Genomic DNA, 17,505 nt, shown 5'->3' with positions numbered 1-17,505 from the left:
CTAAAAAGCTTTGAAAATTAGCATTCACTGCATGTTTGATAGTTTTTTTTAAATGAAATCAATGTAAAATTAAAAGACAAAACAGAGCTTATGTGTGAAACTTATTCTATGATAAAATCATTACAGTGACAATTACTGTTCTTTCAATCACAAGTAATGTCAAGCTTTTTATACATTTCCCATGATGTCGAAAGTTAAAACAAAGTGAGATAATTATTTTCACACAGATTTTTAATGGATATATGTTCTAATTTAAGTTCCAGTAGTGGTTTTTTACCTTGATATAAGTGCAAAGGACATTTGTATATTTTTAAGTTCATTTAACTACAGTTGAGGGATCCATGTAATCTTACATTGCAGGTGATTAATCTGGTATATAATGATATGCTAAAAGCAAATATGGAGAGAAAAGTCTAACAGAATTCTATAAATGCCTTCTGAATGATGAATATGCTCAATTACACTCATATGCTCATGGAGTACTATCAATATTTGGAAGTACCTATCTGTGTAAAAAGACATTTTCAAAGATGATATATGTTAAACCTCATCAGGGTCATCATTAACCTATGAACGTTTACAATTGATTTTGATGATAAAAAAAACACTAAATTTAAATGCTAATTAATTCAGAGACTTTCAGCCAAGATGGAAACATAGGTAAACACACTTTGCCTCCTCGCACAACCAAAAGAAGGACAACAATAAATTTAAAAACAAAAAACAATCAGAACTGCCAGAAACTCAAACTGCATGGAAGTCTGACAACCAGGGAGTTAAAGAAGAAATACTCATTCAGTCTGGTAAGAGGGGTGGAGACAGGCAGCTGGGGTGGAGAAGACACATGGCAAGGTGGTGGCTGGTAGACTGGGTGGTCCCACATTTGCATGTAGAAAAACCAGGAGGAACAACTGGGGAGAGAGACAGACCACACGACCCAGGGTTCCAGTGCAGGGAAATAAAGCCTCAAAACCTCTGACTGTAAAAACCTGTGGGGGTTGTGGCAGCAGGAGAAACCCCTGCCTCACAGAAGAGTTTGTTGGAGAGACCACAGGGTCCTAGAATGTACACGAACCCACTCACCTGGAAATCAGCACCAGAAGGGTCCAATTTGCTTGTGGGTAGCGGGAGAAGTGACTGAAAACTGGCCAAAAGCTGAGCAAGCGACATTGTTCCCTCTTGGACCCCCTCCCTCACGTACAGTGCCATAACACAGCAACATGGGTTACTGTGCCCTGGTAAATACCTAAGGCTCCACCCCTTACAACAAAACAGCTGCCTGTGGACAAAAAAACATGGCCCTAATGAAAGAACAGATCAAGTGTTCCATTGTACTTGAGTGTGATATGCTTATGTTATAAAATTATATGCTTATGACGTTGTAATCAAAGAGTTTGTAATAAAAAGAGGGCGTCATTTGTGCCAGACCCTGTATAATGAGTTCTGCCCTAGTTTAAAAAAATGGTAATTTTTTTAAAAAAAAGCAAAATCCCTTTTAAAATTTCTTTCTTTTCATTAGTAGATCTGTAATACAAAAGTTATTGTTTGATTTGAATATCCTCAATGAAAAACCGTAAAAGTGTATTCTCTCTTTTGTTATATCTACAATGAGACCTACATAATATCAGTTTTGCTTTTTTGGCCTGAAAAGCTTAACACATTTTTACAATCTGGCCCTTCACAGAAAAAAATTTCTCAGGCCTGTTTTAGATAGTTAAGTTAACCCATATCATATCAAATATCTGGAAACAATGGATAAAAATAGGTAAAGATTATTTTTAGGATAATTCTATAAAAGAGATAGCCCCCACTTCAAATGACGACTGAACGTTTTGAGTTCAGATTGAAAGGGCATTGAGGGACTTGGAGAAGTCAAGTTGCGCAAAGAGTATCCACATAAAGAACAACGGACTCCTCAATTCCATAATCTCAACTTTCCAGTGAAACCCCAAAGTATACGTGATAAAGGGGTCCACGGGCAGAATAAAATGGTCATTAGAACTCCTGCAATTTGGCGTGGTTGTGGTTAGACTTTGGCCCTGGAATTCTGAGTGAAAGAGGGTGGTCGGGTGGGGGAGGCTGGGAGAAGACCCCCGGAACACGTAGTTTCTTCACTCTTTCACAGCGCGGTGCACGCTCGACAGAACTTGGAGTTCATTTCCATGGAGCTTTTGATATGGAAGAGGAAGAGATAGGAAAGCATTTGTATTCTTGCAAAATAAGAAACGACTCACCAGAAAGGCAAATGTTATTTGTATTTGTATTAAGTATCTGTATAATTCTATACAGATGCCAGTGTATTCTGATCTATAAAGGTCAAAGGTTCTTATCTGGAAACCTTGACAACGCTCTGTCTTCCATCTGGTCCACAAGGGCAGTAGAGAGGTGCATGCATGCACTTTTGCCTTCTGGATGGCAGTGGTGGACCGCGGCCTGATCCTGTCCCTGCTGTGAGTGAGACATGGCAAGAAAGGTCCAACTCAAAACTCACCTATCAGCCTGCACAGCGGTTCTGTGGTACAAGAGACATTTAGATGAGAAGAATTTTATTGCTGAAAGGGGTGTGTGCATGCGTGTGTGTTTGGTGGTAATTTTTAAATTATAGGAAAGTTCCCCAAAACTTTTGGAGAATCATATCCACATTCATTCCCTTTCTCTCCCTCCCCTCCCCCCACCCCTGCTGCCCCTTCCTCTTCTCCCTCTCCCTCTCTTGTACAAATGGCTACAACTAAGTAAACAATATTGCAAAGGTAACAAATGCCTTCTCAAAGTTCCTTCTGGAGCTAAAGTAGTAGGGGTAAGAGGTGAGTCATTCAGATAATTTCTTGATGTGAAAAACCTCAGCTTCAAGAAATTCAGATATTAATGTCACCTGTATAGTCCCACATAAGACAAGTCAAGGACTTGATGAGCTCCAGAAAGTTAATTTCAAATTGGAGGTGAACAGAACAGTGTGCGCGTTCTACTTCTTTTCTTTTGTTCTGATTCCTCTTTAATTTAAAGAGCTAAAACACAGGGAACATCTAAGTAAGAGCGCCCATGACCTTCCTGCCTTATTAAGGCTGTCTCACCCTGGGACTCCCATCTCCCACTAAAAAGCCCGACTGGTACCTTTCATCCCTAATAACAGCGCTGCTTTAATCACTCCTTCTTGTTAAAGAATGCTAACCGCAACCTTTTCCCTCCCGCCAGAGACCCCTAATTCTAACTTTTCACCTTTAATTAAGGCGCACCACTTTTTAAAAATAGCCACCATGTAACACACAGAGCAGACGGAGGGCTCCGTGTCGTGAGTGATCCCGAGGGGCCTCCGTCTCCACTCTCTCCGCTGCTTCCTGACAGGTCACCGGTGCTAAGTAAAACGTTATAATACTCAGGATGCCTTTACTCAACAGGCTTCCTTCCACTGATCGCTTCCAGATGTGAGGACGTTTTAAAAGTCTGTGGCCCTCAGCACATCATTAGGTCCTTCCAGCGTTTCCAAAGATTTGTAATCACCAGCACACTAATAATTTGTCTCTATTTTGACATTCAGCCACAGGTATTTCAGAGAATTAAGGAATGTGGAGAAGAAGACTTCACAAATAACTTCCTATTTCAAGGCAGAAAAAAATCTGAGAGTGTTCACATACCCTAGAATTATCTTTATTTTATACCTTTTCCATTTGACACCCTCCCTGCCTTTCTCACACTCACACACACACACACACATGCACACATGCACACTCACACCAGTAACACATTGATGTGTGCTAGTGTTTCCGGTCCTAATTTTTTAGGGGGCAGTTATGGCTAGTGATTGCCCAGGCCACGCCTCTCGCCTCACTACATAAGGAAAGTATTTTTGTCATGCTAATCTCTGATCCAGGCTTAATCCCATAAAACCTTAGAAAGTATATTGATGTAATTAAAAATGAGCTAGTTTTTCAGATATTTTAAATTTCGACTTCCCACTTCCATATCCCACCAAAAAGGTAAAAGAAGAAAGTCTTTTGCTTAAAATTTGCATTTGTTTCAGTACTGTGCTTGGGTGGTGTGGAGAAGAGCATCCAAAAATGCAACCTCATGCTGTCAAGACTGGCTGGGGAAATTGTCCCCAATTAGATGTGAGGCTTGCCCCCGCCCCCAGCTCTTCTGCCCTGGGCACTAACTCCAACCTTTATTAAAGGTACCCGCTGCTCGAGGTCATGCCTCATTTGTCTTCACATTGTAGGAAATCCCAAATGCAAAATCCATAAAATATAAAGGGGTTTCAATGAGGGTCCATCTGGGGGATGGGTGAGGAAGAGGGAAGTTATTTTTTTATCTTTCCTGACCTTATGTCTGGTAACAATTTAAGTTCTGAGATGCTTACACGCATGTTTTCACAGAATATACTCTGCAAAAAAGCTGTCAGTTTATACTTATCAGAAATAAAACAAAACTTAGCAGAGATTCTTAAATGTGAGCTCGGATGTGGGTTTATCTGTTAGGAACACCATTCTATGCTTGCCTTCACCTGGGCTGGGGCCACTCTGACCCGGGTCTAACTTTTAAGCCAGAGGCTGGAAAATATTCTTTGCAAAGATTTTAAATTATAAACATTGAAAACAGAGGCCATGGACTTGATACACTCCATCTGTAAAGCGGCATGTAAAGGCAAACAGAACACTATTCACAGCTGATTTGGTTTACCTTAGAACACAGTTTACATTCTCCTATGTAGACTGAAGTAACATTAAACTGAATACAATGATATCTTGAGTTTTGACATCTTAAAATACCTTTTACAGATTTTTAGGAAATCATGCCGACTGTCTTTACAATTAAAGTTTATAATTCCACCATGGCTTCCAAAAGACTTTGCATATGCGAAGATACAGGAGACAGGAACCAGAAGGAGAGGGGGAGGGTATAATTCAAAGGGACCTGCTTGTCTTAAACCGTGCAGGGCTCTGGCCACCCAACTGTTTTTAATTCCACTGAATATCAGCCAAACTCATCTGTGAATACAGAGAGATGTGGACAGGTTTCTGAGTGCACCATGAAAAGTTTTCTGGGTATAGAGTTTCAAGTTTGACTCTTCCTTCTCCTTTCTTCCTCCCTCCCTAAGAGCTTCTCATATTCGCAGGGAAAAGTACCCCCTTCACTTGCAGTGAAATGACCAGTGTAGCACTGAAAGTCTCCTGGCCTGAGCAAACCAGCATAGCCAGTCACCCCAGCGTCCCCACATGGGTGTCTCATTCCCCTCCTTTCCTAAGGTTTTCACATTTAGCTACCAAGAGAGTGTGGTGCTTTAGAGACGGCCACTCTGCTGTCAATGTCTGTCATGTCCCATGATACTTCATGGCAGGCTTTCTCTCATCGCGCCCAGGGAAGGAGTGTCAGCAAGGATGGCTGGTTAGGCTGGAGGGAGGGCACAGAGCCTGGTGCACACTTTCGCTTTCTAGTGGGAAAGGAAGAGACCGCAGAGACCTTGCTAGCAGGGAAGGCGTGCTGTGCTCTCTGCCTCCTGGGATTCTCCAGAGTTGTTTGGTTCTGAAATGTTCTCAGCGCTCCCAGGAGCCATTTGTCACTTGCTCATATGTAGGTTCCTAGGGGAATGGACTGCAAAAAATTATCCTTGTTTTTAAATCCTAAGTTTACCCTCCAGGGTAAAAATAATGCCTTACAATGAGTAAATGGCAACCAGGTGAAACCCAGAAAAATACAGTTGAAATGTGGCTCTAAAGGCTCATATTCTAAAATTTCACTATAGCATTTGTGTAGGTGTGTAGGGATGTAGGTGTATGTGTATAAGATTTGGAGAGGGAGAGTAGGACGGAGAGGGGCAAATGGCCGGGATGACGGGGGAAGCACTAATTATGAAACTTGCTCTAGTGATTTCCTCTTTCTCAATTCACAAAAGCCGGTGGTCAGAACGGACATAAATGAGTACTTTCCGGTTAAGTATGGACTAAATGGACTTGTCACTATATACAGAGTCTTCGGAGAGAAGGCAGTTGTAGCCTGCAAGATAAAAAATCCCAAGTGGCCTCAAAGCGATCCTTAGACTAAGGATTTTTCTTCCATTTTTGGTGGGAACTAGAGCACTGCCTTCAGGAGACTGTTACAGTGGATTTCCCCAAAGATTGAACCAAGAGGGCACTGAAACTCCTGGACACACGGACACCTTCGGCCTTCTTTCCCCCCAACCCTCAGCCAGGAGACCTGTCATCCCCTCTGTTAAGACTTATGAAACTTGTTATTTTTATTCAACTCAGGTCTTAAGCAAAAAAATATATTGTTCTGCACCCAGGCCAGAAAAGTCTCTCCTAAGAATTTACAAGCCACCAATGGAGTTGTAAGGAGGTTTCAGATGCAGTGGTCACAAGCCAGGATTTGCTAACACATCCCAAACTGAGGCCTGTAAAAGAAAAATAAAAACTATCCGTGCCTTTTGCACTTTCTAATAGGCATTGTGAATAGAGGAGGATCTCATCCATTGGGAGATCATTTTCAAGAATAATCTAAGTCAAGTCTGCTAATTGGAAGACATAATGACCCAGCACGGAAACCTGCCTCACCTTCCTAATGGGGGCTTTTCTGCATGGTTTGTTTTCTCTGTCCTCAGGTGCCACCATTAGAAACCAAAGGCACATTGTCCTTCATTTATATTTGCCTCTAAGTGGTAGGATTCATACAGGATGAGTTGCTATGGACATGGCAGAATGAAAGTTCTCTTCAGAATAGTCCCACAAAGCACAGAGGAGAGAGCCTGCCTTCCTCAGTGGGGACGGGTGCGAGCATGTGCTCACGGGGCCTTGGCTTCATGCGTCGGAAAGCAGCCTGAAGAAAGGCGATCGTCAGCCAAGACAGCGGGGGGCTTTATCCGCATGCTGCTCTGCACATCCACAAGCATGCTGGCTGCAAAAGCTGTCTCACCCAGCACACTTGACCTATCAACTTTCAAAGATGGATGTCAGGGGCGTGACTCTGGGTATTTCAAGGTTCAGTGCCTCTTGGATGATCCCAGGTGAAAGTACCACACACTGCTTCTGCAATAACAAGCCTATCTTATGACGAGGAAACCCACTCGCCTTCATCCCGAACAGGCCCTGCAGAGAGCCCTCTCAGATAATCCCCACCGTGTTTCTTGCCAGCCTGTCCACATGGAGAGTGGCCTCACCGAGATACTCCGACCTGTGGTCAAGATATAGCCTTTTCCTTCTGACCTGGATGGTGCCCTGTCTTCCTTTGACAGCATCAACCTTTGTGTTATAATCCCTGTTTCCAAGTTCTAAGACTGCTAATGCTGCACATTCTCACAGATGATTTATTAGTCTCTTTAGGAAGGTATATTTCTGCAAGGATCATGTCATTTGCAAGACATATGGCAGAAGGGAGCTTTAGTTAAGGGATGGTGAACTAAATTGCATCAGGTTTTGCTTTGGCAAGGACACCAGATGGATGCCTTTATGATGAAGTGGGTCTCCTCCAGCCTTTTCTTTTACAAAGGTCTCCAACAGGTGTTTCCTCTAAGGCATATCTGTTTTCCATAACAGCAGAATGAAAAAAGAAATGAATGAAGAATGAAGAAAGCTGTCTGTGACAGCTTGTGTACATAGATCATACTTTTATTATGATAGAAAAGAAGTGTATAGTGAATGATTTGCTATTCCGAGTCAAGTTAAAATGTGCTTGGGAGAAAATTATCTTCCATTTGCCAAAAGGGCATTTAATTTTCAGATTAAAGACTCTTCATTCATTACGGGTAGGGTGGGGGCACGGGGGATGGAGAAGTGGGGAGAATCTAAAAAAAAGTGACCAGAGGGAAGCTGCAGCAGTTGCTGTAGACTCGAGTGCTGAGGACAGTGTGCAGAAAGCCACCTCCCTAAAGGTAACTTGGGACATTCTAGCAACATCTGAAAGTGTCTAGGAAACTATACATGGAGAGAAAAGAAGGTTCTATGAATGAGTGACATAGTCAGTTCTTCAAATTCTGATATGAATCAAAATCAGACTTGGCCCCGGGGTGTGTTGCCTTTAACACACTTAGCCTAAAGCCATCACCACGGCCCTGTCCGGTGCCATTAAGAGAGCCTGTGTGGCTCTTAGGATTCTAGGTTGGGGCTCATGACTCAGGGGTATTTAAACCACCAAAACGCATGTTAATTTAAATGAACAGGGTAACCCATTGTGGTCAAACTGACCTTGAGGCTTATATTAGAATATCTTTTGGCTAAGGAAATGATTAGAACCCACTAAGTTTATAAATAGGTCTTAAAAGGAGAGGAAAATAAAGATTGCATGTAGGTCTTGGCTGATCTCATCCGCAATTGGCCTCTCTGCTGTTCTACACCCTTTCCCACGCCCCATCTCCCCACCCCAGCTTCTCTGTCTGGGTCTTTACCTCCTCACTGTCGGTCTGACATTTCAGTCTCGGTGTAAGTAAGTTCTTCTGTCTGAGAACATATGACTTAAGATAGTAATTTAGAAATGAACCTGGTTAAAAGAGAAAAGTACGTATCATTATATTGGGGTCTGAGAATTTGGGCCAGGTGGTGAGTAACAAGCTATATTAATTCACAGGAAAAACCCCTAACCCTGCAGCACAGAAGCAATAGATGGTACTGCTCCCAGGATGGGTAGTGAAACCTCACAGGAGAATGCTGTCATAAGCTGTTGATTACCAGGGCTGAACCTACAGTGTGGGACAGTCTAGTGTGTCCCAAAATGGGTTTCAAGGGATAGTAATAGATATTTTAAAATAAGTGAATAAGTAAGCACATAAATAAAGAAATAAAGAAAAAAAAGTAAGTACATAAGTAAACATGAAAGTTTTTGTGGCAAAATAAGTGTGTGAAACACTGGATTATACAAATTTTATACGATTTTATTTTTGCAAGACTTTTCAGAACCTTCATATGCTAAAGTGCAGTGTGTATCTCAAAGAAGTGATATTTTTCTCAAAATTTATTGGACTATAGAAAGCAGTTCCTTAGAGTTTCTCCAGTTACTGACGTTCCTTGGAACACGTTTTTCAGAAAAGGTATTTGTGTTAAGATAAGATGGACTTGCGGTAGTGATCATGGAATCTCAGGGGCTTAGCACAGCAGATGTGCATTTCTTGTTCGCGGTACATGTCCCACAGCAGTCAAGGTCAAGGAGGCCAGGGCGTTCTCCTCCACATAGTCACTCTAGTACTCAGGCTGGTCATCTCAACAGCAGCTGAGGAGAGAGCCTACACGAGAGCAGGTGGGCTTTCACAATGTCAGTCATCACTTCTCACATTTCATTGGCCAAATCCAGTCACGTGGCCGCACCCAACTGCACACATGTTAAGGAAGGAAAGCATTGGATATTGTGAGCCCTGGTAAACTCAGCCTCAGCACCATATTCAATGCCAGCTTTATAATTTCTTAGCTCTTTGACTCTCATCCATAAAATAAGTGGTATTCTTTAAAGTCTCTGGCAGAGACAGAAGTGCTCACAAATATTTCAATTCTTTCTCACATCCCGTATCCCCCTTAGAGTTAGTGGGAGCCATGTGACTAGTTCTGGCCGGCAGTACATGTGCCACTTTGGCCCAAGGTACTTAAAGCCCGGGCTTGATCCCCCGGTTTCTTTCCCTTCCCTTGCCTTAATGACTGAGGAGGATAATAGGTCCTTTTGAACCCTAAACTTTCTGTGACTTTAAAAGTTGCCTTTATTTGCTAACAAGGACATGTGCATTCCTTAGGATATGTGTGAGATTTTTCAAAAGATTGTCTGAGCCCCTTTTGGTGATTGAATACATTACATGGTAAACAACCGTGCCTAGCTGCAATGCGATGTGATCACGTGGAGGGCTTTGCCAAGATTTAGATCAAGATGAAAGCAGAGTCTAGTCAAATGCAGGTCAGTTATGGAAGCTTTAAAGAATGCAAAATGAATTTAGTCAGTAAGGATGCTTCAACAGAGACCCATAGGAAACACATCGAAAGGAGAAGGGAGGAAAACAGGCTAAAGAGAGATGCTACCCATGACCTACCTCACAGCCTTTAAAATTTCGTATTCAGGTACACAAAACAACTCTCATGATTTCCCCCAAACAATAATATCATCATGATGGCAGCGAAATCAGAAGGAGAAATAACTACCTTCAAAGCACATATGATCAAAGGTAAAAGGTCTGGTGTGTCTGTTAAACACACACACAGGCCTGTGCACACACACACACACACACACAATCCTTGTGGCTTTTGCCCGGATATAGTGTATCTTCAGCTATGATAGAGTCTGGACATTCAGTTCCTGGTGTTCTTCAGACACAGATCTTTGATCTGGAGTCTCAGAGAGCTGAGGTCCCTCTCCTCGGGTTATTCTTCACTTTGAGCTCAAGGCTCTAATGAATCCCACATCCTGGCTGTGTTGCCCCGGAGCCCCAAAGGTGCTCAGGCTGACTCTCCGTTCTCCCCGTGTAGGACTTTCCTCTACGAGGATTCCGACTGTCTCGACAGCAGCGGCATGTTTCACTGGTGCAAAGCAACCCATTTGGAAAAGGTGATTCTGGTAGGTGATCGTGCACCGGATCTCGAAAAAAAATCAAGCTTCTCCTAGTCATAAGTACCTGCCATTTCTCTTTGTAAACTGGGAATTTTGAAGGAAAAACACACATTTAACCAGCCAGATGAGTCGTTTACAGGGTAACAGATGTGGCATTGGACAAAGACTATGTGGATAAAATACTGGTATTTAAAACAATTAGATCAGATGCTTCAACTACTTCCTTTAACAGTTCGTTCAGCTGAGTCAGTTATTCAGAATAATGCTCTCCTGAAACTTTGCTGCTTTGCTAGTAAATCTAATTTAAATATGCCAGTGAAACCTACCATTTACAAGAACTCTGCAGTCTTTCCTTTTTAAAAAAGTATCCATAATAAACATTTTCTTAATCTGTTGATTTTAAAGTTTGAATTTTCTATTCCAGTTTTTCTTAAAGCTGACTATATTTATACTTAACACATTAGTCAAGAATATATCTCCTAGATGCTTTCCCCCTAGATTCATCCACAACTTGGATGAATCCTTGTAGATATTCGAATCCTGACCCTGTCTCTGTGCTCTCGAGATAATAAACTCAGTTCAAGGAAATGCCGGTGACTAAGACGTTAAAAACCCTGTATATTAATCCAAGCTCTGAAGCCTGTTTTCTGGATCCCCATCAATTCTCATTTTCCGGAGTGAGGAACTCAAATACCATCTCATTGGATTGCCTTGCAAGCAGTAATCAGCAAATTTAACTAATAAAAGTGATTGCTTGCATGTTGTATGAACCCTATATAATTTTTTCATCTATGACTAATTAACAATTATATATTCGTTCACGCTTTCCAAAATTAGTTTAGTTCACTTTTTTGTTACACGCACATACAAAATCCGTGTGCCCGTGTCCTGACAGAATACATTTCAATTTTTGTAAAAGCATGATCAATCATTTGATGAGAAGCACAAAATTGTCAGAGCTGTCACATCGACTAGACTATCAGGGTTGCTGAAACTCACAAATTTAGCAATTGTATCTTATTCTACACTCAGCACAATAAACCTCCACTGCAGGCAGTCAAACATGTTTTCAGTGGACAGAAATCTTCAGAAATGCTGGGCAGCCGGCTGCAGACGGACGCATCTGAGAGACCAGGAAATGGAGATAGACGGTGTTTTATTGGACCACGTTTATTAAGCACACAGACGGGTTTCTGTGGCAGCTGTCTTCCTTGTGGCACCTGATGTGGAATATAGGTCGAAACACCAGCTGAGTCTTTTGATAAGTGTAGAAAGGTTTGTAGTTTAAGAAATTGTAAGAGTTTTGAAACCTGTGACCCTAGCAGAGAAATGTCCAGATTGCATTTGAAACGGGTTTCGTTTACTGAAGGGTCAAGTGGAAGTGGTTGCTTTAAGTTACTTTGGACAACCAGTGCAAGCTTCCCTTCTCCCCAAAGCCACCATCTTTCTCAGTTGGGAGATAGCTTCGTGCCACAGTTTCTTGGAAAAATTGCCTCTCTAGTTGTGCCCATTAATGCACTCTGCCATGCATCTTGTTTCTAATTGTTTTCCTCGGAAGAGCAATTGTTGGACTTAAGGCACATTGTATTAAATACTGTTTGAGGCTTCGTTATTCAAGTTAAAATAATTGGATTAGCGAGACATGATTATTTAGTAGATGTGGTTAAGATTCATATCACTCTCTAGGAAGGCTTTCCAGACAAGTAGCTTTATTTCCCCTCACAGGGCGATTCCCTTAGGAGAGCATTTCCCCGTATATGCTAATTTGACAGACTGGCATTGTTGAGATGTCAGATGTTTCTATTTATCCTGTTAGATTTCATCAGCCCATTTTCACAGAAGCTTGTCATTTCACCCAGCCAAAGACTGGCATGAGGGAGAAGGGTATATCTCTTTGAAACATTTTGAGTCTTCATGTGCTCGGGAATGTAAAACACACAAAATATGTGGCATGCTTTTGAATACTTTAATTTGTTGCCTACCATCTTCCAAGAGTTCTCTGAAAATCTAGGAATTCTGTAAGAACCCAATTTGATTAATAGTTAATGAGTTGAACACTGTATTTTCAACGTATTATTTAGTTTTCACAACAGAATTAACTTCTATGTATTTTTAACCCGTTTAAACTTAAAGTCAAGGAGATTAACTACCTTGTCCAAACTCATACCACTAATAGCAAAACCAGAATACAAAGCCAGGTGCAGGACTTGCTCAGCTCCATCCCAGCTCCATAGAGGAAACCGTGACTCACTTCTTTAAAGAAATCATACAAAGATTTGAAATAAGTTTCAGGAACACTATTACTTTTTTTAAAAGTTACATTTATCATTTTAAAGAGTCTCTGTGAATGTGGGGAAAACCTAATCTGAATCTTTATCATGTGTATTATTTCGTTTCATATTAGAGCTGTAAGGGAGATATTAACAGTGGACAATGCTGATAATAGTATGAGACTTATTCAAATATTTGGGATCAAATGGAATTTTCAATTTCTTTCATGCGCTTCCCATGAAGAATGATTTTTTCAACTCTAGCGAGTCTATTGAGTCAGCTCTGTTTTTGTGAAAGCATGGCCGATCATTTGCTGAGAAGCACGAAACCGTCAGAGCTGGCACATCAGCTAGAAGACTACTAGGACAGCCGCAACTCACCATGTTAGCAATTATGTCTTATTCTAAACTAAGAAAAATAGTTATTAAATATAACTATTAGTTTGGACCATGTGAACTTGCCGATATCAACCATTTTGGACCCATAAAATGTAGTTTTACATGGTTCAAACTAATATGTATTTTCATACATATGAAAATCTGCTGAAAACTGTAACCCGTTTGCAACTTGATGCAATTTTCAGGGCTCACTAGAAGACGTAAAGTTAGCAATGGAATTGGAATGTTTGTCATTGAATCTCACTACAGCACATACAAGGCTGAACACATGTAATGAAACTGAGAGATATTTTCCCCATTTGGTTCATTGATTTCGCACTGTACTGAAGAATGATGCTGATTTAAGTTTTAATTGATGCACTCCAGGCTAATAGAAAACTTAAAAAGTGAAATAAGAAGGAACTCCACAAAAAGATCAAAAGTATAATTGCCCTACTCTGAATAAGTCCATCTTTATGAGCAGTTTGCAGAGCTCCGTCATCCCATCATCCCGGTGGAGGTGCCCCTGCGGGTGGGCCTAGAAAAGCTGGGGGGAGGGGAAGGAGGCCTCTCCAAGGGGCTCTTACCTTGTCTCTGAAAATGACCAGATTCTGGCATGCTTACGCCTAGAGACGGACTGACAAGGCCAAACATGAGTTTCGGAACCACATTGTAGCGTGCATCTTTGGAGATGCCCACTCCACCCTGATGGGGCTTCGGAATTTTGTGATGCCCTTGAGAGCTAGCAACTACACCCAGCAGGAGCTGAAGGACATTGTGTTCATCGGGGCTCTGGATTATCTGCAGCGAGAATGGCGATTTCTCCGGAATTTTCCCCAGATATACATTCTACCTGTAAGTATGACATAAGGGATAGTAAATATTTATAATAATAACACAAACAATACTAGCATTACTACTACTGCTGCTGCTGCTAATAGCTCACAGTCATATAGTGCTACCAGAAACTGCTCTATGCATTTTTACATATATTATTTCATTTAAGCTTCAAAAGGCCCCTATGAGGTAGATTTTAAAGATGTTGAACTTTAGGCATGGAGAAAGTAAGTAATCTGTCCAGGTTTACACAGCAGGCAAATAGCAGGGCTGGGGTTTATATCCAGACAGTATGCTCAGGAGCCACTATGTTTAATCTTTAAAACCATGTTTCCTGGTCTTTATATAAATGAGAGTTTCTCTGCATTTCTGAATCATATTCTGACTGAATGTCTAAACCTAAGCAGACACTGGCCAGCTTTTATGCTCTAACTTTCTCATCTTTTCTGGAGATACATCTTTTCCGGAGCATGTGATGCCATATGGTCCCTGATAGATGTATGAAAAGAAGGAATTAAGTTTACATTTCTGAGAAATGGGTCCATTATACATATGTGGCATTAGGGTTGTGATTGTATTTGCTCTGAACCCTCATAGATCTATATCCCATTATTGCCACCATTACTCTGAAATTAAAAAACAAAAAACTATTATGTATAGTGTGAAATGCCCAAAGCATTGATTTTTATGAGAGAACGCTGGTAATATGTAAGGAATATTTTTCAAACTTCAAATATTATCCTCTCAAGAATTTCATTTGCTTTTCTAAAAAGCTACCATAATTTCCTAACTACTCCCTTAGTTTAGTTCAAAGAAAGGAAGAAAAAGAAAATGACCAGAATTCTCCTGATCCAGCTAATGTGAGAAATTACCTAACTTCCAGTCAAGATGGCAGTGAAGGCAGACACGGCTCACCTCTTTGCACAATCACACCCAAATTACAACTAAAATAGAGAACAACCATCACTCAGAACTGTCAGAAGGCAAACTGAATGAAAGTCTGACAACTATGGAATTAAGAAAACCATCTCCATCCGGACTGGTAGGAGGGGCGCAGACACAGAACAGGCTGGTCCCATACCTGCATGTGCTGGGTAAAAACTCAGGAGGGATATCCCAAGAGTGGGGAGTCCCAGCCCCACATCAGGCTCCCCAGCCCTGGGTTCCAGTGCCAGAAAGATAAATCCTCACAACTTCTGGCTGTATAAACCAGCAGAGACTGAGTTGGTGGAAGAAACTTCTGGATCTCCAAGCAGGTCCTCTTAAAGAACCCACACATGGACTCACCTACTCAGACTCACTCTCTCTGAGCTCCAGCACCAGGGTGGCAGCTTGAAAGGCACTGGTGGCATACTGGTAGAAATTGAAGTGTCTGGCATGAAGTCAAGGAGAAGCCATTGTCCTTTTTCTAGACCTTCCCCCCACAGAGCCAGCAAGCTGGCGCCATATCTGAGACTCCATCAACCTGGCTAACACTGTTTGAGCTGCCTTGGAGATCCCCAGAGACACAGCCCCACCCAACATACCAGCCCACCTATGTTGTTTTTTCCATATGAATAGCTGGTCTTTTCTCATGCTTCACAACTTCCTAAATCCTCTCAAACAAGCAATAACTGGCCTCAGTGAGCCCCAGGCCTGGCCCTGGCAGCAGACAGCCTAGATTCATAGCTTGGCTTCACCTGGGAATCTCCAAGTCCAACACGAGTAACAGCTATCTCAGATTGCTTTATAACTTAGTCAGAGGGGGCCCCTGGGAAAACACAGGTGGGAGCTGACCTTGGCCTTCACCACCTAGGAAATCCCAGTGCCAGCATACCCAGGGGACAGCTACAGGCCATGGTGGAGCACTACCACCCTGTCCCTACACAGTTGATCCTCCACAAAGGCTGGAGGTTGGTTTGGTGGTCACTGGAGATAGCCAAACCTTGCAGCTGACTGGCCCTGATAAATCCCTCCCATTGATCTGCCAACAACAACCAAGTTTCAATAAGAGGAGGATGTACTCAGCCCACACAAAGGGTGCACTTCCAGTACCCAGCTTGGGTCAAAAGAGAGGCTGTGCCAATGGACCTTATAGGACACCTACAAAATCAGGCCAAATTACCAAGACATGGAGTCAAAGAAGCTCTACCTAATACATAAACACAAACACACAGAGGCTGCCAAAATGAGGAGATGAAGAAACATGGCCCAAATGAAAGATTAAAACTCCAGAAAAAGAGCCAAACAAAATGGAGATAAGCAATCTATCAGATGCAGAGTTCAAAACACTCGTTAATAAGGATGCCTAAGAAACTTAATGAGGACCTCAGCAGCATAAAAAAAATGCAGTCAGAAATGAAGGATACACTAATTGTAATAAAGAACAATTTACAGGAAAATAAGAGTAGAATGGATGATATAAGAACCAAATCAAGAATTTGAAACATAATGAAGCAAAAAAACAACCACACAGAACAACAAGAAGAAAAAAGAATCCAAAAATTGAGGATAGTATAAGCAGCCTCTGGGACAACTTCAAGAAGTTCAACAGTTGCATCATAGGGGTGTCAGAAGGAGAAGAAGAACAAGAAATTGGAAATCTGTTTGAGAAAATAATGAAAGAAAAGTTTCCAGATTTGGAAATAAACATGCAAATCCAGGAAGCACAGAGAGTCCCAGTTATGATGGATAAAAAGAGGTCCACTCCAAGATACATCATAATTAAAATGCCAAAGGTTAAAAATAAAGAGAGAATGTTAAAAGCAAGAGGAGAAAAGAAGTTAGTTACCTACAGAATAGTTCCCATAAGGCTTTACCTGATTTCTCAAGAGAAACTTTACAGGCTAGAAGAGATGAGCAAAACATATCCAAAGTCATGAAATGCAGAGAACTACAGCCAAGATTGCTCTACCTAGCAAAGCTATCATTTAGAATTGAAGGGCAGATAAAGAACTTCCCAGACAAGAAAAGACTAAAGGAGTTCATCATCACCAAATCATTATTATACGAAATGTTAAAGGGACTTATTTAAGAAAAAGAAGATCAAAACTATGAACAATAAAATGGCAAAAGTACATATCTATCAACAACTGGATCTAAAAAATAAACTAAGCAAACAAGAAGATCAGAGACAGAATTATGGATATAGAGAACATTTTGATGGTTGCCAAATGGGAGAGGGTGTGGGTGAATGGGTGAAGAGTGAGGGGATTAAGAAGTACAGACAGGCCCTGGCTGGTGTTGCTTGGTGGATTGAGTGTGGCCTGCAAACCAAAAGGTTACTGGTTTGATTCCCAGTCAGGGCACACGCCTGGGTTGCAGGCTAGGCCCCTAATTAGGGGCATGTGAGAAGCAACTGATTGATGTATCTCTTGCACATCCATTTTCTCTCCCTCTCTTCCTTCCTCTCTTCCCCTCTTTCTATAAATAAATAAATAAAATCTTAAAAAAGAAGAACTAGTACAAACAGGCAGTTACAGAATAGCCATGGGGATGCAAAGTACAGCATAGGAAAATGAAGTAGCCAAAGAAC

General features: G+C 41.5%; 1 protein-coding gene across 1 annotated transcript in view; it reads left to right on the top strand.

The window, feature by feature from the left end:
- KCNU1 (potassium calcium-activated channel subfamily U member 1) overlaps positions 1-17,505 on the top strand; it is a 124,341-nt gene that overhangs the window by 84,196 nt on the left and 22,640 nt on the right. The window contains exons 20-21 of the mRNA XM_045821802.1: positions 10,425-10,512; positions 13,785-14,009. Of these exons, the coding sequence (XP_045677758.1) occupies positions 10,425-10,512; positions 13,785-14,009 (313 nt within the window). The remainder of the gene's footprint in view (positions 1-10,424; positions 10,513-13,784; positions 14,010-17,505) is intronic.

This window comes from Phyllostomus hastatus, unplaced genomic scaffold (genome assembly GCF_019186645.2).
Source record: "Phyllostomus hastatus isolate PE091 unplaced genomic scaffold, TTU_PhHast_1.1 phas_scaffold_46, whole genome shotgun sequence".
NCBI lineage: Eukaryota > Metazoa > Chordata > Mammalia > Chiroptera > Phyllostomidae > Phyllostomus > Phyllostomus hastatus.
Note: the sequence above shows the minus strand (reverse complement) of the source record. Positions and strands in the feature narration are given on the sequence as shown.